The sequence below is a fragment of the Solanum pennellii genome, chromosome 4, assembly GCF_001406875.1.
Source record: "Solanum pennellii chromosome 4, SPENNV200".
Lineage (NCBI taxonomy): Eukaryota > Viridiplantae > Streptophyta > Magnoliopsida > Solanales > Solanaceae > Solanum > Solanum pennellii.
Genome location: NC_028640.1, coordinates 60,935,803 through 60,959,444, shown reverse-complemented (window position 1 = coordinate 60,959,444; position 23,642 = coordinate 60,935,803). Strand labels below are relative to the sequence as shown.

At 36.4% G+C, this 23,642-nt stretch overlaps 2 protein-coding genes across 4 annotated transcripts; both read left to right on the top strand.

Annotated features, from left to right (window-relative positions):
• Positions 1–3,519: 3,519 nt before the first annotated feature.
• On the top strand, positions 3,520–11,584 carry LOC107018057 (probable UDP-arabinopyranose mutase 5). 3 transcript variants are annotated; one of them, XM_015218419.2, is made up of 3 exons: positions 3,520–3,853; positions 9,927–10,056; positions 10,260–11,584. In XM_015218419.2, exons 1-3 carry the CDS (start codon positions 3,737–3,739, stop codon positions 11,294–11,296), a joined length of 1,284 nt encoding a protein of 427 aa, XP_015073905.1. In that variant the 5' UTR covers positions 3,520–3,736; the 3' UTR covers positions 11,297–11,584. The 3 variants fall into 3 exon arrangements, with proteins under 3 accessions (XP_015073905.1, XP_015073903.1, XP_015073904.1); XM_015218417.2 differs by having other exon boundaries at positions 3,522–3,853; positions 10,130–11,584; XM_015218418.2 differs by having other exon boundaries at positions 3,524–3,853; positions 10,130–10,272.
• A 1,399-nt stretch (positions 11,585–12,983) lies between these two features.
• LOC107018094 (protein LUTEIN DEFICIENT 5, chloroplastic) lies at positions 12,984–21,150 on the top strand. Its single transcript, XM_015218469.2, has 15 exons — positions 12,984–13,271; positions 14,207–14,414; positions 14,515–14,586; positions 14,699–14,809; positions 15,004–15,195; positions 15,313–15,474; positions 17,393–17,488; positions 17,566–17,667; positions 18,029–18,061; positions 18,163–18,243; positions 18,330–18,412; positions 19,176–19,307; positions 20,328–20,388; positions 20,497–20,562; positions 20,675–21,150. Exons 1-15 carry the CDS (start codon positions 13,027–13,029, stop codon positions 20,846–20,848), a joined length of 1,818 nt encoding a protein of 605 aa, XP_015073955.1. The 5' UTR covers positions 12,984–13,026; the 3' UTR covers positions 20,849–21,150.
• Positions 21,151–23,642: the final 2,492 nt, after the last annotated feature.

Genomic DNA, 23,642 nt, shown 5'->3' with positions numbered 1-23,642 from the left:
TTTCCCCCCCCCCCCCGTCACTAAATTCACCAAAATTACCCCTCATTTAACGGAATACCTTAAATTAACCCAATTTTTTTTTAAAAAAAAACCATTCCCATTTTAAACCTAATGCCTCGACCCGTTTAACCTAACACTCATTCTCCTTTACCCATTACACTAAGAGAACATAAGATTCTAATCCTTCTGAGTAATCAACTGTTGGAATAAGCCTCGAAGATCCAACGTCGGCGCAAAATCACCAAAATCAACCACCACACCATTAAACTCAACTTTTGCAAAATAGCACACCTTGGCCCTTACCAATTACCATCAATCTCAATATGGTCATCTTCGTCCCTGCACAGCCTCCCACCCATTGGATAAAACGACAGCCTCCCATCCTTCGGATAAAACGATAGTAGGGCTTTGCTTAATACCTCCTTAAGCACCTTTCGGTCAAAAAAGTTTGGGGATCATGTTGGCCTATAGAAATAAACACTGGTGTCTAGAAATTAGGCACCATCAACACCAAATTATAGTTTCACAACCTCAGTTGCGGCGTCTCCATCACCGGCTACATCATCTTGATTTTCCCATAGAGTTCCACAACCTCAGTTGCACTGTCTCAGTCACCGGCCACACCGTCGTCGATTTTTCCACCTCGATATTCGTCGTTGATCAATCAACTCTATTTCTGAAATGAAACAAACACAAAAGTTTCTCTAAAATTACCTATCGAAATTACAAATGATTTATTTTCAGTTTACCCGCTAATGAGATATGCTAGCAATTTTTATTATTAAATATCCATTAGCATAAGAAAATGAAATTAACTCAATAGAAAATGACTTACCTTGTAAGGAGAAGGAGCATGATATTGTAGTGGAGCTTTTTTGCCTCTTGTTATGGGTGTTAACTGATAAGAGGGTGTTTCAACTGAGGAAGGAGAGGAAGATTAGAGATATGGATTTTGATTTTTAATTTGGTATGAGTCCGTGGATCAACCCGGACTAAAAGAGAAATTGAGTTATTTTAATTGAAATTGGGTATTTTTTATTTATTTGGGTTTTCCATCCATTTGAGGGGTACAAATGATAAGTATGGTAACGGCGAGGGAAAAAATAACTTTATTTTAACGACGAGGGTAAAATCGAACAATAAACTAAAGTTGAGGGGTATTTTTGACCATTTTCTCCTAAGAATATCTTGATATCTAATCATTTTTATGTTTTACATAATGTATTATAATATATGTTTTATGATATAATTGTCTTACTAAAATTGAGTGATGTTCTAATGTAGCGATTAATCATCACTTTTTCTATTTTTTGTACATGAAAAATATATAATCTAATAATTTTATGGTTAGAATAACTCCCTGTGAAAAAGAATTATGTGAAACTTTTTGATAATCAATATTATTTATAAATAAGTTAAGACAGTTAAAAAATGTACACCACAATAACAACATACATTCCTTTTAGAGACAATCTACTTGTCTGAGGTCAAACGTTCACCAGTTTTCGTTATTGTTACTCTAACAAAATTTATCGAAGGAGAAAAATATATTTGAACTAACAACAAAATAATATTGTTAACCCTTTTAGAAATATATTCTTCAATAAATTGCTGCTTTGAAGGCCCTTCTAGATGTTTCATCAATGAGACTTTACGACTGGTTTAGAAATATGTATGTACAATTTTGCATTATAAAATTACAAGTAGATAAAAATGTTCGATTTTAGACTCATGTTAAAGAAATACTCTCGAACATTAAAAAATTAAAATCTAGTCTAACCTAGATAACTCAAACGCTCAGCAATGACTTGGGACATGAAGGACAACAAATCTATGTTAATAAACATATCTTTTGTAGATTAAGATATTTCTTTTATTTGGAGTAGGTTTTGTTTCATATTTTTCAAAGTAAATTTGCCAAAAATAGTCATAACTCACACAAAAAATATTTAGAAGAGACGAATAAGAAAGAAAAAAAGAAAAACATAAAAAGAACGAAAAATTTTATCCAAATGAGATAATATACATACCAAACTAAAAATAATCGATACAAATATAAGGAAACAACAAAACAACGAAAAAAAACATACATTATATCCAATGATGATAACAAATCATTCTAACCAGAAAAGTTTCTACATTTTGGAATAACATACCACAAAAAATTGAATGACACTACTTCAATCAACTTTCAATCTTTAATGTACTCATAATATCTACTGATCAAATGTAGTAAAAATAGATAGCAATAATATAAAAAAAATGGAAATGCAAAGTTATTAACTCTCAGAGGATTTTTTTAAAGAATACAAAATTGCATCCTTGTATGTGAAGGAATGACGTTGTTGATGAAGAAACTATAGATTTGTAAGAGCTTTTTTATTGTACCTTCAACAATTTCAGTAGAGAAAACTTGCTTGAATACCCAATTAACGTTTGTTATTTAATATGTACTAACGAATACTTATAACAATAACTTTGCATAAACATAAACAACGAAGTTTAAAGCATGTATTCAAAAACAATAATTAATAATATAAGCATAAATTAATGACCGTAAAAAATATACCACGATCTTCAAAAATAGATAGAAAAAGAATGAAAAAATTCAAGCCAATTGAATGCACAGTATCCCCATAAGGGAATTATTCTCCTCTAGTACCCGATGTCTAAAGGAATAGATCCTATCAAGATAGAACGATTTTATTCACCAGTGTATTGATACAAAAACAATGGTGTGCCAGTGATTCATTCGACATGAGCAAAGCACACAAATATTTAATTGTTCAGAAGAAGCAGAAGAAGAACGTTTTTTAAAATGAGAAGAAAGTCCACTATTTATAAACAACAAAATGTAATGTGAACAAATGATTATTGTATTTTACCGGAAAGGTTACAACTGAAAGGTCACAACCTTTCATAAAAATCACAACTTTTCATAAAAGTGACAACTCTACATAAAAGTCACACCTTTTCAGAAATGTTACAACTCTTTGAAAAAGTTACAACCCTTCGGAAAGGTTACAACCTTTCATAAAAGGCACAACTTTTCATAAAGTGACGATTCTTCATAAACGCCACAAATTTTCATAAAAGTCGCAACTTTTCAAGAAAAGGAAAAACTAATTTTGGAAATAAAATAAAATTAAACGGGAATCTTGATTTGTAGTGGCGCTACGTAGTCTGGCTTATGATTCTCTTATATATATAATTTCAAAATACCATATTGAATACCAAAAAAAATTTAAAATATATATCATATATCATATCAAATATCATAATATCAAAATTATGATATTCAAACAACGAACATGATTTGTGGTGTAATAATGAAATTGCTTTATTTTTAATTAAAAATTTTGATTTCAAGTCTAAAGTATTGACAAATCTGTTGGCTGTCTTGTACTCAAATGAATTTTATAAAGTACAATTTAAATTAAATTAAAACTATAATCTGGAAATCAAACATTAGAAAGAGAACAAAGAAAATATGATATTTGACTTGTAGTTATGTGAATTTCTAAATTATAAAACCTAAGGTGAAGAAGCAGAAAAGGGAAAAAGAAAAACTTGAGATACTGGTTTTGCGAATTTCCTGGTAGCTTCCAACTCCATCTCTCTCCCATTAACATACAAATCTTTAGATGTAAACAAGTGCTTTGTTGTGTTGAGTGAGTCACATGTGTAAGAGAGTATGTGAGAGAGAAAGTATCGGAGTAATTTAAGGGTTAAATGAATGAGAACCGACCCGCCTTCCCTTCTTTCTCTCGCTATTGACTCTGCCCTTCTTCATATCTCTTCCTATTCTGATCTCTCTTTCTTACCTGAACACATTCTTGAAGACCTTTTTCTGGTAACGCACTCTCTTCTTTTTATGGTTTTTTTTTTTTAATCAAGTATGATTATGGGTTTCTCTCTTTATCTTACTTCATTGTGCTATGATCTGATTCTTGGATTTTCTTTTCTTATATTGTGTGATGGAGCTTTTATGTTTAATTTTGCACTTGGTAATTTTATCTGAGTAGTATTTTTTTTTGGCTTAACCTTAGTTCACTTATTTTGTTATAAATACAGGATGATCTTAATTCAGCAATTTGTTGTTTAGAGTGTGTTATGTAAGAGTAGGAGATTCATCCCTTCTGCATTTTGGATTTTGTTTTTGTAGCTAGTGCTCTTCTTGTGTATCTTTTAATTTTTGGGCATGTTTTGATCTTTTTGGATTTTTGAGCATACTTGTGTAAATTTTCTGTGATGGGATCTGGTTTCTTCATTTTTTGATATTTTCCTTCCATGGGCTTCATTTGTTATTTAGTTGTATGTGGTGTTCAATTATCATCAGTGCTGAAAGGATTTTATGGCTTTTGTGTGGTCGATTTGTAAAGACTTTTGAGTTTAATTCAGTTTGACCGTTAGTATGTGATGTATCTATTCAGACTGAAGAGAGAAAGGAAGTGGGCTTTGAGCTTTTCCAGAAGCGCTTCCGTTATCATATTTCTACTAACTTTAAGTATATCTAAAGGACCAAGAGCTTTTTTAATTGTAGGAATAGCCATTTGTCAAATACATAACACTTCCTTTCATCCCAAAAAAATAAAATAAAAATACATAACATTTTCCAAGTGATCATTAAATTGCATTTATATTCTGAGTATGTATGAGCTTGATTGCATTTATACTCTGAATGTGTGACTTAGAAAAAGTAGCTTGCCCACTGCAAGATGGGCATGAATAATTTTATACACATGTAAGCGAATAAAACACTGCCCACTTAGACTCTTTCCCATGTTAAAAGCTATTTATCAAACATGTACGGACATGGTCATAGTTGTTTCACTGCTCCATTTATCAGCTACGACCAAGTAACAGGAAATTATACCTGAACCTGACAACCAACTTTCAGCTCTAACTGTGGTATTAGGCTATCAGCAACTAAAGCAGGACAAAGTATACCACTTGTTCTGGCAAACAAGGATACTCTGGACATTTAAAGAAAGAAAGTTGTCTCTCAGCCTAGACTATCAGGATAGCTGATAAATGGGCAATAATAGTTGACTTGTTCTGGATAAATTTTGGAGCATTTTTTTTTTGATGAAGTAACATTTGTATATTGACCAAAACAACATTAAGGTTGTGCTGAAACCATACTTACAAGGCAAAGGAAGAACAACGGATCAAAACCTAGCAGAATCCTAGGATATCTATGATCAACTCAGTATCTTCTATGTAGATTTGTCTACGCCAGAAATTGAAGTCTAATGCAATTCAATTTGATTTTTTGTACTGAACTGCTATTCAGAACATTTGGAATTCTTTTCTTTCCGGATCGCCCACTATATCCAAGTTGGGACAATCCTTGTTCTATCCTTGTTTGCAACTCCTGCTCCAGCCTCCTCCCAACAAAGTAGAACCTCAATTATCTTCCTGGGCATTGTTCGTGCTATGCTTCTGAGGTTGGTGAAAATCCTCCATAGCTGATCTGTAACCTTGCAACCTAAGAATAGATGGTTGTCTCATGTTCTTCCCCACAAAGAAAGCATCTTGAACAAAGGAGGATCTTTCTCCTGTTAAGATTATCTTTGGTCAAAGAAGCTTCATGTGCTTATGTGAAAAAAAAGACCTTGAAAGATATTTTCACTTTCCAAATGTGTTTCCAAGACCAATGAGCTATCTGTTGATTGTCTTGATTCAATAACTTGTAAGCTGAACTTACTTTAAAAAGTCCCGTACTGTCTTCTTTCTAGCATAAACAATCTGTACCCTCCTGTGAACTTTTGAAATTCTTCTTGCTTTTGTAGAACTCAGTCAATGTATCCACTTACCAGTCTTTTAAATTCCTTCTGAGTTGTATGCTCCACCTCTTCAAGGACCATGCATCTGCTACCGTCGTCTGATGTTGCTTAGCCAGTAAGGGGTGGATCTATCAGACCCCCCCTACCCAACCAATCATCTTTCGAAAATGATGTTTTGTACGCATTGTTCACCTTTATGGAGGTGTGATTCCTCATAAAGGGCATAATACTCTAATAGATCTCCACAAACTGACTCCAAAAGGAGAGTGCACTTCATTAGTCATTAGGGAAAGTTTCCATGATATGATGTTCAATTATCTCCCAACATTTGATAAGAAACCCATTGTGTCGCCATCTTGGCCAGGAGCTTTATCCATGGCACACATCTTCATCTTCAGGCAAGTAAGCACCTCATGTTCCTCGAAGAAACCCTGTAGTGATTCTCTCTTCTTCAGTATTGGTAGGCCAGTTGATAAGATTGCTTAGACTGTTGGCAGGTCTCCATTCAACAATTTCAGAATAGAAATTTTGCTAGAATTCAATGATCAGACTCTAAATTCCTTCTGGTTCCTCCATTGTTACATCTCGTATCACTAATTGACTTATGTGATTACTTCTCTTGTGTGCATTGGTCACTTTTTGGAAGTTGTCACCTAAAAGCCAACATAGCTCTAGATTTTGATGTGTTCATCATACTCCATCAGAAGGGTGGCTTGATTCCTTATTTGAGAGTGGTCTATTATGTTGGACAACATGTATTGTAGCAAGTTGATTCAAAATTGGAGCCTTCTGAAATCCCAAGTTCCCTGGAATTTACTGCTTCTACTCCATTCCTTTAGCTCGCCTTTAAGTGCTTTGAGCTTACAAGCCAGAATTTAATCAGACTTGCCTGCAAACTCAGAAGAGGTTCACCATTCTCTAATGCTGTCCACAAAACTTTCAGTGTTCAACCACCAATTCTCAAATTTGAAGTATGATTTGTTCTGTTCCCAGGCACCATATTGCAGTGATATATGGATGTGATCAGATTCAATTCTTTGTAGAAGTAGTGCGATATTACTGAATCTATTATCCCACTCTTTTGAACAAAACTGTTCTGTTAATTCTTGAAGCGATCATATGATTTTCACCCTTTAACCAGGTTAAGTGCCCCCTTCCAGTTAGGGTTCTGTGAATGTCATATCCTCTATAAAATTTGAGTTCACCATAGCTGGAAATCCCCTGCTACTGTTTATCTTTTCTGAAGGAAATCTTGAGATGTTGAAGTCCCACAAACAGCCAAAGGTCACCCATCAAGCCCCTAACTCCTCCTATCTCTTCCTTAACATTTTCTTTCATATCTGTAATTTGGTGCATATACCCTAACACTCAAAAATCCTGAAAGAGTGCCTCAGACTTGCAAGTTAAGGTATATGAACCAATTCGAAAAGAGGTCCCTCTCCAAATTCCATTATCCCATAACATCAATATACCCCTCCGGTACCATTAGCTTCTAGGCATTCAAATCTCACCCATGTGACCTTTCCAAATCTCTTTTAATGCTCTCCCTTATACCACCTTCTAATTTTATTTTCTGAACACAAATGATGTCAACATTCAAGTTGTGTATCAAGGTCTTTACAACTCTTCTTTTGTCCATATTGTTTTTCTTGAAACAGGTAACTATGTGTTTCTCTGGGAGACCATCAAAAGTGTTAGTTACAAGAAAAAGGAGAAAAAGAAATACTTACAGGGATCTTAATAATTCTACAAAATGGTCTAAATCCTCTAGTAACAACTTTTTACCCCAAAAGTAGAAAGATACTATATAATTTCATTTATCTTGTTAAATGGAGTTGAATCTATCTTCGAAATGTTCCCCATTTCTCTCTCCAAACTGTTCACCAGATACACTACGAAATTATCCTCCTCCACTTCTTCTTGCTCTTGCTTCCACCTCATTTTATCCAACAGCTTAGCTAGTCTGCTGTGTGTTCATGCATAGTCCATCTTGTCTCAGTTAGGTTAGAAATAAGGACCAAATCTGTGCAGTGAATTTGCAATGTAGAAATACATGATTGTTGGTTTCATCTGTTCCCTTGCACAAGAAACATCGGGAGACTGATGGCTCGTTTTCTCTTCAAAACTTCATGTGTCAAACAGACTCTCTTAGCCACAGACCAAGTGAAGCATTTTACTATGGTTGGGATGGGGCATTTCCATATGTCACTTCATAATTTGGCAGCTCTCCATTCTGCACCATGCCCTCATTTCTATATGCGCTGTTTAGAGTGAATTCTCCATCTTTATTCTGTCTCCATCTCAAGATGTCCGATTCAGAATCGGTCCCATTGAAATCACCAATCCTACCTAACAAGTTGCCATTCCCAGTCATTCAGCAACCTCCGACGGTTAAGTTCCAGTGCACTCCAAACTTCATAAGGTCTCCATCAGTGGTAATGTCTCCTTCCAAGCTTCCCTGAAGAATTTTATTCTTTTTCCATTTCCTACTATTATTTGTAAGTTTCTTTCCAGCTCAGGCCATAGCAGTGTTTTGGACGGCGAGAGGCGACAAAAGGCGACAAGGGCCTGCGAGGCGAGCGGCGAGGCGCTTGCCTTTTTGAATTAAGGCGCCAATTAATACCAAAGATTAAAAATATTTAATTGCATATATAAATATCCAAAATCTTAATAGTAATAACACATATTAGCAAATATTCAATTCAAAAACCAATAGTAGTAAAACTTTAAAGACCAAATAATTCAAAATACAATACTAAAACTTTAAATGTCTATTCTTCTTCAAAACTATCCGACTCTTGAAGAAAAGAACTCAAGAAGAACTGAAAAGATCAAAAGAAGAAGAAAAAAAAGAGGTATACCTCAGGTCCTCAGTGCAGCAACAACTCGAAGATGATGGAGAACAAGAGAAGAGATGCGACCGGCAAATTTTGACAATAGAAGAGATCGCGAAGGGAAGAGGAGTCGGGGCGAAGAGATTGCGAGGGGAAGAGGAGTCGGGCAGCAGCAAATTTTGAAAATAAACAAAAAAAACCCTAATTTTGATTAATATTGTTAAGTCAAATCTTTTTAAAAAATTTAAATCAAAAAGGCGGCGCCATTTTTGTCGCCATTAGCTCGCCATACCTCGCCATGGGTTGCCTCGCCTCAGTGTGGAATGGCGAGAAGGGCTCGCCTCGCCTCGCCTCTCGCCTTTGGCGATGAGGCGCTCGCCATTCACAACACTGGGCCATAGAGCTGTAATTGTCTTCCATACTCCAACCCCATAAGTACTAGTGCTCACACTGTACACCATGATGGTTCCGTACTTCAACCCACAAGTACTAGTGCTCACAAATGTAGACCACCGAATGAGTTCATCAAGCCAAGTGCTGGCCGGCAAGAATCCTCGGGGAATAGCTATTTAGTTGTACTGAATTTTGATGTGATTAGGTTTGGTATTCTCTCAAAATGATGAAATGAAAGAAAGGATTTCTTTTTCCATCTTTGCCCTAAAAAGGCAGAACTCAAACACTGATCCAATAAAAGAAATTAGATATCATCTGCACGGACAAGCTATGAGCTGTTGCAGAGTTACTTCCTTTTAATCTATATGAGTAGAAGTAGGCATCTTAATGCACAAATTAAACGTTGAGTAAGGTCTTAATTGTTGGAGTAGCTGATGTTTCTGAATTCTGAACCAGGCGAGTTAGTTACATGATTTATACTTCTGCAGTTACTTGGCCATTGTTGTGTCACTTTTCTACTTTAGTGCTATTCATCACATGTTAGAATTTCAACCTGTAAATCTGTGGCAGGTCATCTTAATGTATTCCAAGTGGTATTCACCAAGCAAAATTAGTAGGCATATCTCACGCCTGACTTCTTTCTGCATCGTAACTATATGACACTGTCTGAACTTCTATGGCATACAGATTGTAGTTTATACCAATATATACTAGCTGTGGACTATTAATGCAGTTACTGCTCCGTATGTTCGCTATTAAAATTATTAAATTCGCCAATGAGACCTGGAAAACCTCCCTTGGGCAGATCTAATGATGACAAACTCTGTAAATTTTTGTGAAGATCCATCTACTCAATCATGTTGGAGTAGGTTCACATGTGATAACAGTTTTAATTTTTTGTTCTTTGCAGAGGACCTTGAGAGCTGGGAAGCTAAATGAGAAGATTCTGAAGCTGTTTATTGCAACTGGAAAAGAAGAAATCCTTTCACTAATTGGCGCATTTAACATCCAATGTGTTCTTACTCCTGTGCTTCCTACTAGTAAGTGTTTCTAAAAAATTCCTTCTGTAGTGCATTATAATTCATGATGTAATCTTTATAACTACTATTTCAGGATGCTCTGAGAAATTCTGATATTGTTCGGTAGCAATCAATTATTATTATTGCAAAAGGCTCTCTCCATTCTCAAGGCAACAAATTCTGTTCTTGCTTTTGCTTATTCTAGCCTTGAAAAATGTCTCAAGTTAGCGTCAGAGATGATGAGGTAGATATTGTGATAGCTGCAATTGAACCAGATCTTACTTCATTTCTGGAAGAATGGAGAGCAGTATTCTCCCGATTTCACCTGATAATTATCAAAGATCCTGACATCAAAGGAGAACTTAAAATTCCAGGTGGATTTAATTATGATACCTATACAAAAGCTGATATTCAACAAATTATTGGACCTTCAAATGCTGCAACTTTTTCTGGTTACTCGTGCCGATATTTTGGCTATCTCTTGTCAAAGAAGAAATATATCATCTCAATAGATGATGACTGCATTCCAGCTAAGGATACTAAGGGTATCCAAGTCGATGCCATAGCACAACATATCAATAACCTCCTGACTCCTGCCACTCCATTTTTCTTTAATACCCTCTATGATCCTTTCTGTAAAGGAGCTGATTTTGTTCGTGGCTACCCATTTAGCTTGCGAAATGGTGTCTCATGTGCTCTATCATGTGGACTGTGGCTTAATTTAGCAGATCTTGATGCACCTACACAAGCCCTCAAGCCGGAGCTGAGAAACACTCGATATGTTGACGCTGTCCTCACTGTACCAGCTAGGGCCATGATGCCTATGAGCGGAATCAATATAGCGTTTGATCGTGAATTGGTGGGACCTGCTTTGCTGCCATCTTTCAAGTTGGCAAAGGAAGGAAAGTTCAGGTGGGAAACTGTGGAGGATGTATGGACTGGAATGTGTGTTAAGGTAGTATGTGATCACTTAGGATATGGTGTGAAAACTGGGCTTCCATATGTGTGGAGGAAAGAAAGAGGTAATGCCATAGAGAGTTTGAAGAAAGAGTGGGAGGGGGTGAAGCTGATGGAAGAAGTTGTTCCATTCTTCCAATCAATGAAATTGACTCCGGCAGCAAAAACAGCAGAAGATTGTGTGATTGAGATTGCAGCAGCCGTGAAGGAGCAACTGGGACGAATAGATCCTGTGTTCACCCGTGCAGCTGATTCCATGGTGGAGTGGGTGCAGCTGTGGAAGACTGTGAAAACCCGAACATAATCCAGTCTTGCTTGGAGGGTGAAGTCTCGTATTATTTATTTTCTTCTAGATCCTTACAAAGGCATGTACATTTAATCCTTAGACGGTTCTCTTTAAACTGATGCATAATATAGACAAGTTCTTATTTTCAACTGTTACCTAGGGTGACCAAGACTTGATAATAATGTCAGTGTGTTTTCTTGATTTGCCTTCTGGCTTTCGAAATGCTTGGTTCGATTTATGATGTAAGACAGACTCAACAGGAAAGGGGAAATAAATGGTGTAATGCTTGCTGCTTTTGTTTCCTTAGTAGAATTGTTGTTATTTCTATTTCACAAATAGAAATTCAAATTGGTTTTGATGGAATGCAGAGACAGACCACAGATGATATGTGTTTGTCTAATTAGTTGGGGAAAAGAAAAATATAATTCTCAAAAGTTTTTTCTAAGAAAAGTATTATTTTCAACTTCTATTAATAGTTCTGTTGTAGATTGTAGGAAGAGAGTTGAACCTACCAAATGTGTGCCTGACATTTTGCTTGAATTGGTATGAAAGGAAATAAATAGTATTTCATATGAAAAAAATTTAAAAGCTGTCTACTATTCTAGTGAAAATTTGTTTTTCGCGATGCATGTTTCAATTCGATAAACAATGAGCGAGAATATCATATTTAATAACATAAATTTTCTATTGATTCGTAGTGAAAATATCTTTGTTTCTAATAATAATTTTTCTAATAGAATTATTTGAAGTATCACAAATAGAAGGAAAAACTACCTAAATACATAACTTATTTTACCATATTTCCCAAAATTGATTTGAAACAATTACAAAAGTTTCTATTTTACGCAATGTACTAGTCGAATATATCTCTTTATGCGATGCATCGAGGCGTTTAGTTTACGCGATGCATCAGTTTGATACATCACTTTACATACCAGGGCATTAGTTTACGTGACGCATCAATCTGATACATTGCTTTACGGTATGTATTGATTGAATACATCACTTTACACGATATATCAGTTGAATACATCACTCTACATAATATATTAAGACGTAAAAATATATTCAAAATTAAAATACGATATATAAAAATATTTTAAAATATCTAAATTTTATAATTTAAAAAAATAAAAATAAATATAATTAACCCTTGACATTATGAAATTTCCTAAAATCTACTAAATTGAATCTATCATATAACAGAAGCAACGTTGTGACTTGTGAGTTTGTGACGATGAAGAAAAAGAAAGGCTATATAACGTGGACCCCACAATTTAGTGTTATTGCATTTTTATATTTATTTAATTCAATTTATTACGTTTGTCGGGACCAATATAATTTTCTCTCTCTCTTTTTTTTTTTTTTATAATTCTATTCTACTTCTAATTCTATTATTCTAGCTTTAAAATGAATAATTGACTCACTATCCACGTGTCAACAGTATAATAAAATTTTCTCATTCACAAAATAATAAACTTTTTAGATAGTCCGTAAAGTTCACAGCATGTGACATGTGCTTAATTAGTTACGAGAGAAAATCGTAAACATAGTCTAAATTAAAGCATCTCAAATAATTTAGTTAGATGGCGTAGTAACCAAAACAAATATAGATAGATAGATACCTTTAGACGGCTGCCGGTATCTTTACAGTAACAACCCTCCATAATTCCAAATTACTTTTAGCGGTTGTTGAGTGCGCCACATTGTTTACTACACTCTTCATTATCTCCATCTTTTTCTCATTCATGGCTTCTTCTCTTCCTCTTTTTCAATTTCCAACACACCATCACTCTAAATCTAGACTCACTCTCTCACCTAAATTCAATGGTAGTGTATCAAATTTTACAATTAGGTGTTCTAATTCTAATGGAAAACAGCCTGAGTCGGTAGATGAAGGAGTCAAAAAGGTGGAAAAGCTTTTAGAAGAGAAAAGGCGAGCTGAATTATCTGCTCGTATTGCTTCAGGCGAGTTTACTGTTGAACAATCTGGGTACGTATGTTAATTTACTATAATTTTATTTTTTTGTTCTTGTTTCACTATAGTGGATAATCTTTGTATGGCTAGCATTGGTTTTGGTGTGAACTGTTTATTCACACTTGGAATGCATAGGTTCATCTCCTTTGCAATCGTATTTAATTTGTATTCTTTGAATTACACCAAGTGACAAAAGCTAGGATGGATTCCAACTAAGGAGACATGGAATTTTGAAGTTGATATGATTATCTATCAAGCACTTATCAATCACGTGTATGTGTTAAGCTCAATCAGTGTTAGCTAGAGTGTAAAATGTAGATCTATGCTGCTCGGACTCTCCAAATATAGGCGGAGCTTCGGGTGGTGTCAGGGCGTCCAGTTCAGACCCTTTGTCAGACGATTAAGCTATATAAATTGTTCAAATTTTACTTTATGTTGGTATATATAGTATTTTACACTCTTAGAACCAATGGAGACTAGTAGCACAGTGACAAGGGTATGCTCAAAACTTAAGTGGTGCCCAGTTGGAATCGTTCGACACACATCCATCGACATGTTTATATAGTCTGAGAGACATAGATGTTGATAGCTATGTCTACATATCCCATACTGGAAATATGCATTTATATACTTTGTAAAGTGTGCCTATATAAGGAATCAGGCTTGTGGAATTAGTGTCCAGACATTCTCTTAATTCTTTTCTGTGTATCTTTTGTTTCACATGTTCAACCATCAACAGTAAATTATGGAGTACGTAATGATGTCATTTCATGTATTATCTAGCTGACTAGTTGTTTCAGGTTTTTCCTCTTAGAGAGATTTTTTCCTTTACGTCGATAAGATCTTTTGACACAACGTATTTTTCTGTTTTTAGAATGATTAATAGGCACTTAAAGTTATTCTAGTTTCTTCTGTTGCTAAGTTTATGTTTTTTTCTTTCTCTGGAGTAGATTCCCGTCATTGCTCAAAAATGGTTTGTCTAAATTGGGTGTACCAAAGGAGTTTCTTGAGTTCTTCTCTCGACGGACGGGCAATTATCCTCGCATTCCAGAGGCAAAAGGATCCATCGGTGCTATTCGGGATGAGCCATTCTTCATGCCTCTTTATGAGCTTTACCTTACTTATGGCGGAATTTTCCGGTTGATTTTTGGTCCCAAGGTTTGTTTATTTGCATCAAAATCTAATTTTTTCCACTTGTCAATTTTGAATTCAATCGGATTTTCTGTATGGTTGTTTGATGATTTGACATTGTTTGCAGTCTTTTTTAATAGTTTCTGATCCATCAATAGCCAAACACATACTGAAAGATAATTCTAAGGCTTATTCTAAGGTAAATCAATTTGCTGTCTGTACTCTATTAATTTGTTGAATATAAAAAATGAAGGAACAAATAACCAACTCAAAATTCAAAAGATGATATCTTCTGACTCTTCCATCTCCAGGGTATCCTAGCTGAAATATTGGACTTTGTGATGGGAAAGGGACTTATACCTGCAGATGGAGAAATTTGGCGCGTCAGGCGGCGTGCCATTGTACCAGCATTGCACCAAAAGGTATCAATGCAATTGTTCTACTTCTTGGGGATTTATTTTTCTGTTTTGATGTTGTTATTTGGCCTCTTGCTGAATATATATGAGCTGATTTGGTCTTTTGTTTAATTTGTTTATCTATTTGTGTAGTGCTAAGTGAGAAGGCAAAATCCTGCTATGTTTTTACAATTGTCATCATTTTCCATTGCTGATTGTAGTACGTAGCAGCTATGATTGGCTTATTTGGAAAAGCAACCGACAGGTTGTGCCAAAAGCTTGATGTTGCTGCAACTGATGGAGAAGATGTAGAGATGGAATCACTTTTCTCCCGTCTAACATTGGACATCATTGGCAAAGCTGTATTTAATTATGATTTTGACTCTTTAACTGTAGATACTGGTATCGTGGAGGTACTTTTGCTTGGATCAAATTTACTTGTTTAATCTGTTCTATTGGAACTATTTCAATTTTTATTATTTTTGACTGTAGCAATTGTACCTGTGCTTGTGATGTTTTGTCTTGTTCAGGCTGTATATACAGTACTTCGAGAAGCAGAAGATCGTAGTGTTGCACCAATTCCAGTTTGGGAGTTGCCTATCTGGAAAGATATCTCTCCGAAGCTAAAAAAGGTTAATGCAGCTCTCAAGTTGATTAATGACACATTGGATGATCTGATTGCTATATGTAAGGTAATGTTTATTGGCTTCAGAGATCATCCTGATCTTCTGCTTATATCAAGAACAAAATCATTTTGAACTTTTGCTAATTTTATTATTGCCTGCATGATAGAAGTGACTAGTATAGTTTGGTATATAATCTCGAGATAGAACCTTATCGACCTACTGAAAATGGGGTATTTCCATTAAAACCAATCCCAGACCTTTACCTGTTTATGAAGAAAAGCTTTGGACTTTGTCATTAGAATTTCTGTGTGCATAGGTTCATTCAGTTTCACGATCCAAGTGTTTGACTGGTATAATGTTACAATGTCAGAATCTTGTGTACTGTATAACCTTAAGCTATTTATAACCGCTCCTAGATATTGGACTTGTACACAATATTCTCCCGATCTCTTCTCTTATTTCTCATATGGTATAAGAGAAGGGACGATTTGCTTAAAGACATTTATTTCTGCTTCAGCTGCTCCATCAGCCAAAATTTTCATTCTTCTTCCTAGTGACACCGTGACTCTTTCCATTGGTCGTTCAGTGGCATTGCAACTCCTTTTAGCACTATAGACACGATAGTGCGTTTTCTCTGATTTTGCCTTATTCAAGTGATCATCCGACCTCAATACACTTGTTTTTGGTGCAACACTGTTCCCTAACGTATTCGATGACTATCCATTATCCAGCCACTCTTCTGACAACTGTTTGAACAACTTTTCGAGTGGACAGTGTCTAGCCATTGTATGCACACAATTCTAGTCACAATTATTTAATAATATGATTCTACTTATAAGCTTTTAAAAAAATGAATACTATTCTAGCTACTGTTCAGGCACAATTCTGACGTAAGTGCTGCATATTGATCAACATCACTTGTTCAATTCCTATTCTACAATATTAATTTGCACAGTGAAGGTTACTTATCCACGCTTGAGCTTGAAACATTGTGTTAGAATATTAGATATTTCGTCCCACAACAGAGGAAGTCTAGAAACAATTAGTAAACTACTGTATAAAGGATTTTCCCAGCAGATCCTGCCTATCTCCTTTTCTTATGTTCTCACACCATTTTAAAAATGTACAGAGACCCCTAATGTCAATAAGTGGTCAGATTGGAAGGAGTCATATAACATCGCAAGAGGGATCTCGAGGGTGAGATCCTAACAATCCTACTATTGCAGTTTAGGAAGTTTTGTGCTTTTTCTCAGCATTTCTTCATAACTTGTAGATTTTTTATGTTATAAATTTCAAAACAAGTTACCTAATAAATAATGATGGAGGCATTAGTATGATTCAGGATAATACCTCAGCAGTTACAAAATAAGTATCAACAGCGAAGTGGTAATCGGATATGAGAAAGATTCTCTGAATATGTGCTTCACGGAACTAGCATAGTGGCCTTAAGGAAGTGGATCTATGGGTTTTGTACAAACCTGTACATCTCTGTGGACTGAAACTTGGACTGAGTGGTCCTCCTCTCTAATACAGAAAAGCCCCATGGCTACTTTGTCATATCTTCATACCTAACTTGCAGTACAATTCAAAGGCTTTGTTTGATGTCGTTCTCCATTTTGTTTGACACTAGCTTGTCCTACTTTGCGAATAAGATGTATGAACTTTGTGACAAACGATGTAATTTTTCCTCTTTTAAGTTAATAAGAAACAGTAACTGAGTCCAAGTATAAGGCAAAGAGAGGAATGCTTATTGCAGATAGTGTTAAGCGCAAAAACCAAGCTCTTTATTAAATGAGCTGCAGATGTTATGGCAAACATAGATTTTGAAAGATATGTTGCTTTGAGTGAGTACTGACATGCAACCAAATTTTAACTCTCTCTACTATGTTGTCAGTGCCTTTCTAATACGTATCGAAATTTATTTTGCTTGATCTTTTGCGAGTAATTTTGTTCTGAGTTGTTCCTACCTCGGAATGCATTTCAGAGGATGGTAGACGAAGAAGAGTTGCAGTTTCACGAGGAATACATGAATGAAAAAGATCCTAGCATCCTCCATTTCTTGTTAGCATCTGGAGATGAGGTATAACACATTGGAGTTTTGGATGCATTTACACTGCCAAAATTTGGTTTAGATGCTTCTCATGCATTAAGTTGTAGGTCTCAAGCAAGCAACTTCGTGATGACCTCATGACAATGCTTATAGCCGGACATGAAACATCTGCAGCAGTGCTCACATGGACCTTTTATCTGTTGTCCAAGGTTGGTCTACCTCTGTCAATTTCAGGCAGAAGCTTAAGTATTTCACCTTTCAGAAACTGCCTTATTATGGGTGAAAGTTCCTTCTTCAGATAACTTTGCAGATGTTCTTTAAGATCTATGTGAAGCTTTTTCCTAGTAAAAGTTATGTGCATCTTTGATAGAATTTGCAAGTGTCAATTTAGATGATCTGCTTGTTGCGTTTCACTTCAACTCTATACTGGCCTAGAGAGAATGTGTTTCTCATGGTTGAACTTTTGGAAATTATGATTTATTCAAGATATGAAAAAGGAGATAAAGCTAGGTAGCTGTGAAGTTCTTCATGATAGTATTTGACCTCGCTTTCAACCCTGATAAACTGCAGGAACCTAGTGTCATGGCCAAGCTTCAAGATGAGGTGGGTTGAAATATAAGTGTTTTCACCTAGACTTATTAAATCGTCTTTATGGAGAACAGCTGTTTGGATCTGATATATAGTGTATTTATTGTTGATTTCAGGTCGATTCAGTTCTAGGGGATAGGTTGCCAACCATTGAAGATCTAAAGAAACTCAGATACACAACTCGTGTGATTAATGAGGTGAGAAGAATGTTACCTTCAGGCATAAATCCTTTTATTGTGCTTCCACGTGTTTACTTTCTGAAACTCTTCTTTTTGTTTTGCAGTCTTTAAGACTATATCCACAGCCACCAGTCTTGATTCGTCGTTCTATTGAGGAGGACGTAGTTGGAGGTTACCCGATTAAAAGGTTATCCCTAAATCTGTACTAAAAAGCATTTTGCGCAAGCCTCATCAATTAAATATTTGTCCCACGAGTGCATACAATCTTTGGAGAGACTAAAAATGCATCTCTCCTTCCCTCATAACAGAAATAATAAGAAACAAAGGGATGAAAAGAAAAAATTGAGCTTGCTATTAGCATGTTAGGTGTAGGCTGTTAGATAATGAAAATCAACTGATCGCCTTTGCCAGCATTTGCTTTTCAATAATACCTCATTGAGCTTACTACCGATATTGGGCACTCTTGTACGCTCAGGGTGCAGAGATGCTTAAACTAGTGGATACTGCAGATAATTTCTATCTTGCTCAGAGAAAGAAATAAACTGGTGTTCCTAGTTTGCTGAAACATTTGCTCCATATATATTTCCGATAGTAGTATACTGAGGTCATGTTGTCAGCACTATCTTAAAGAATTTTTGGTAGTTACGAAATAGTTTCAGCAGACTTCTCTTCCAAATCTGATTTGAACACTGATGTCCTCCCTTCGCATAATAATAGCTGATCACAGAACATGGAGGTCTATTGGTCATAGACTTCTATTGACGTCTATAATTTTCAAACATTTCGGTTTGACATGGGGCCCATGCTTAATGAAACTGTGGTCATATCTTCATCAAACATGAAAGAGGAACTTACATCTGCACCATATTTAGCGGGTGGCCATTATTTGGTCTAGGTTCTAGACCATCTTTTGATCATAATAATCTGAAATTATTTTAGCACTTTCATAGGGGTGAAGACATTTTCATTTCTGTTTGGAACTTGCATCGATGCCCGAATCATTGGGAAGAAGCCGATAGATTCAATCCTGAGAGGTGGCCACTTGATGGACCTAACCCAAATGAGACGAACCAAAATTTCAGGTATTGCAATTGTCAGCTCATTAGTGTGTTGTGTACAAAAGAGGCAGCTCAATTTTGCTTGTATTTTTGGTAAAATACTTGTCATTCTTGGATTGCATGTTAATTTTAATCCCAGTATTAGAGAGATGTTTTTTGTACTGTTTTTGTTTTCTACTGACTACCAATGAAATGACATGACCGAAGGCAATCATATTTATGGTAGTTGACATTTCAAGTTAGAGTTACTGAGCTCAAAAACTTCTATGTTCGTCATCACTATTTTGATCTTATTGATTTGAGCCATGTTATATTTGGTCTCTTTCACCATTTGGAGAAGTATGAGATGGATATTTTTACACTTTGAACTCTCCCTTCAGTCTAACATCGGTGAAATAGATTGGAAATACAGGTAAGTTATGCATGCTGGGAGGATCCACCAACTGGTTGGAATTTAAAGTATACCTAAAACATAATTCAACTTTTTTTATCAAGTAAACCATTGTTGATTGGGTTTCTGGTTGCTGTGCAACCAATATTTCGAGAACTTAACCAGTCAATCTCTTGTTTTAGTCGGCAATTCCAAAGCAAATAATGCTCTACTGTCATAGATGTCCATTCTTTCCTTCTCGAAATTGTCCCTTCTCTATACTGCATTTTTCTTCTGATGTAGTTTATAACAGCTCCCATAAGCTGGTTACTTTTAGGAGAAAAGATCACTGCATTGGAAAATTGCAGATGACGAGGATCTGCAGAGTCATTTTTTGAGTTATTTGAAGAATCTTGACTTGGCAAATTTTGTAGTTCACTGAGTGATATTTCAATCATGCCACATAGCATTCTTCATACATGAATACACTTCCGACTTCATCTTAGATAACAATTGACAAAGGCAATTTGTTAGAATATCAGTAGCACTCTTTGTTTATTTCCATGTAGAGCTAATATCGATATGCTTTAACATGGGAAAGTATCCTGATGTTCCTCCATTTTAGAGCTTGAAACAGACATAAGCTAAAATGCCTTTTTCCATTCCGTTCTCAGTTACCTTCCCTTCGGTGGTGGACCAAGAAAATGTGTGGGAGACATGTTTGCCACATTTGAGGTAATCCTTTAAATAGTAGACTGCAGTAGTGAGGACGTTGCTTGTCATTACTGCATTAACATTCGTATATGTTCAAGAGCTCCCCTCATAATTTTTATCTATCTTCAGAATTTAGTGGCAGTTGCAATGCTTGTTCAACGATTTGATTTTCAAATGGCTCTTGGAGCTCCTCCTGTGAGTTTTACTGTTCTCACTTAATTTTTGGCATTTCTGTACCTGTTACACCTGGATGAACTTTAGGATATGGCCTCTTATCTACTCTTGAGTATAATCAACTTGGCTGCAGGTTAAAATGACAACTGGGGCTACCATCCACACCACAGAAGGATTAAAAATGACTGTAACACGAAGATCAAGACCTCCAATAGTTCCCAACTTGGAGATGGCAACATTAGAAGTAGATGTCAATTCAGTGTCAAGCGACAGAGCCGAAGCTGAAGCTTCTACTGTTCGACCATAATAGAACTGACTACAAGCAACAGCAGCATGTATTTAACAAACAAGGAACTATGTATGTTTAGGGTCCTTAATGCTGTCAGTCAAGATAAAGGAAGTCACTGTAAGTATATTTATGGTATACAATGGACCCTTATAGGCAAAATTCTCATTAAAATTGAATCCACTTTTGGTGGCCTATTCTTTATCAAGCCTTAAAATGGTCAAATTTCATTTCAATTGAGCTATCAAATGTTGTAATCATCAGTTATACTTTTTCTTCTGATTTCCTTTCCCATTAATATTAATTAAGCACTTGTTACTTTACACTAGTGTTATGAACAGTAACTCAATTGAAATTACGCATACGCCTAGCCGAGATAGCAGCCAGGTCAGCATTCCCCAAGTAACAGAAAGTGTGAGACGCAGTAAAAGAGTGAGAAAGTATCCAACAAAGTTAACAGATTTCGTTTAAGCATCCGAGTGTGGAACGCGTGAAGTGGGAAGCAAGAAATTAAGATAGTTGACCCTACCTATAAATACCCAGTAGCATAAGAATTAGAGTAGGCAAGTTTTATGTGAAAGTTCTGTACTCATCTCATCCCCATTCTTCTGTTGTTCTCATCTCCTTCTTTGTCTCTTTAATTTCCCTGCAATTCATTATCACTACTATTTCATTTTGTAATTGACAGTTAGCAATACAATTACTATTTGGTGTTATTGAGTTCATTCTATTGGTGCTTTCATTGCTCGAGCTCCATGACTGGGTTTTCAAGTTCCAATGTTCCTACCACTGTTCCGTCATCCTCGTCGGTGGTTCCATCAAAGGAGATCTCTGAGTTGTCGGCCTCAGTTGCAGATCTCACTAAGGCCTTTGCTGGGCAACAAAAATTGCTCTTGGATTTGATGTCTCAGGTAGCTAATACTTCGCACTCCCAGGCAGTTGATGTGGCGGCTCCGATCGGCACTCCGCTCATACCCTCCATGAGACATAAACCAACTTCTGTTGAGATGCCTCGTTTTTATGGTGATAATCCTGAGAGCTGGGTCTTTCAGGCAGAAAGGTATTTTGATTTTTATAATATTTCTGAGGATCATAAATTGTCCCTAGCTTCGTTCTATTTGGATGTGAGGCCCGTGAATGGTACCGCTGGTTATTTCGAAACAAACAATTGAGCGATTGGGCTAATTTTGCTTTGAAAGTAACTAGTAGATTTCATAAACGTACATTGCTTCCAGCAGAGGGGCGTTTATCCAAGCTCCGACAAACTTCTACCGTCTCTGATTTTCACGCTCAATTTGAGTCTATTGCTAATGAGACTACTGACGTCCCAGACTCTTGGTTGGTTCCGTTGTTTACTTTGGGTCTTCGAGCAGATATTCAAACCGCTGTTCTGGTCCATAAACCAAAAACATTGGATGAAGCTTTTGAATTGGCCCATACTCATGAACAACGAATTTTGTTGGAGCGGAGTGGGTCGTTTAAACCGGCCTTCACAAATTCTCCACCTCTTCTACCAAACCCCAGTCCTTACCCACATAATGTTAACCGCAATCGACTTCCCATTAAGTGTCTCTCACCGATGGAGATCCAGCAACGCCGAGAAAAGGGGCTATGCTTTCGTTGTGATGAAAAATACTCTGCTGGTCATAAATGTAAAGCTCCCCTGCAATTATTAGTGCTTGAATGTGAACCAGAGGTGCAAGACCTTCTCACTGATTCTTTTTTGACTGATGAAATGTTGGCTGAGGAGCTTCAACAGCTTGAGGTGATGCATTCGTCCAGTATCTCATACCACGCTATGGCCGGTGGTGATGCTGCTTCGGCTCTCCGTTTTACTGGTTACGTGCAGGGCTCATCAGTGCAAGTTATGCTCGATAATGGCAGCACACACAATTTTATTCAAACTCGTGTGGCTAATTTCCTTCACTTAGTAGTAGAGCCTATTTCCCCATTCTCTGTTATGGTGGGCAGTGGCCAACGTCTTCCATGTACTGGAATTGCCCGCCAAGTTCCGTTAATGATTCAGGGGTGTCTTCTCACTATGGACTTCTTTGTCTTGCCTATGCATGGCTCGGACATTGCCTTAGGGGTTTCATGGCTTGCTACTTTGGGGCGTGTTGTTACTGATTATGGTCAGAGGATATTTGAATTTGAGTTAAATGGGCAACAATTTAGCTGGAAAGGCGAGTCTTCTATTGATATCCAGCCGGTCCAACTTCAGTGTTTACGACGCTTGTGCGCCACTGATGCTATAGCTACCTATTATCATTTGCAGTTAATTGGGGCCGTACCTTCAAATTCTCCTGAGAAACCACCTGCCATTTCTGTCTTATTAGACTCCTTTAAGGACGTTTTTACAAAGCCACAAGGACTGCCACCTAAGCGTCTTCAAGATCATGCTATTCATTTGGCTCCAACCACAGAACCTGTTAATGTAAAGCCCTATCGATATCCGTATTTTCAGAAACAGGTCATGGAGCAATTGGTGAATGAGATGCTTTCTGAAGGTATTATTCGCCCAAGTACTAGCCCATTCTCTTCCCCGGTGTTACTAGTTCGTAAGAAAGATGGCTCATGGCGCTTTTGTGTTGACTATCGGGCATTGAATGCTGTCACCATACGGGATCGATTTCCTATTCCCACCATTGATGAATTATTTGATGAACTACATGGTGCAAAGTATTTTTCTAAACTTGATTTGTTGTCTGGCTATCATCAAATTCGAGTGCGACCCGAGGATATTGAAAAGACTGCATTTCGCACACATGAAGGACACTATGAATTCTTGGTAATGCCATTTGGGCTTTCTAATGCC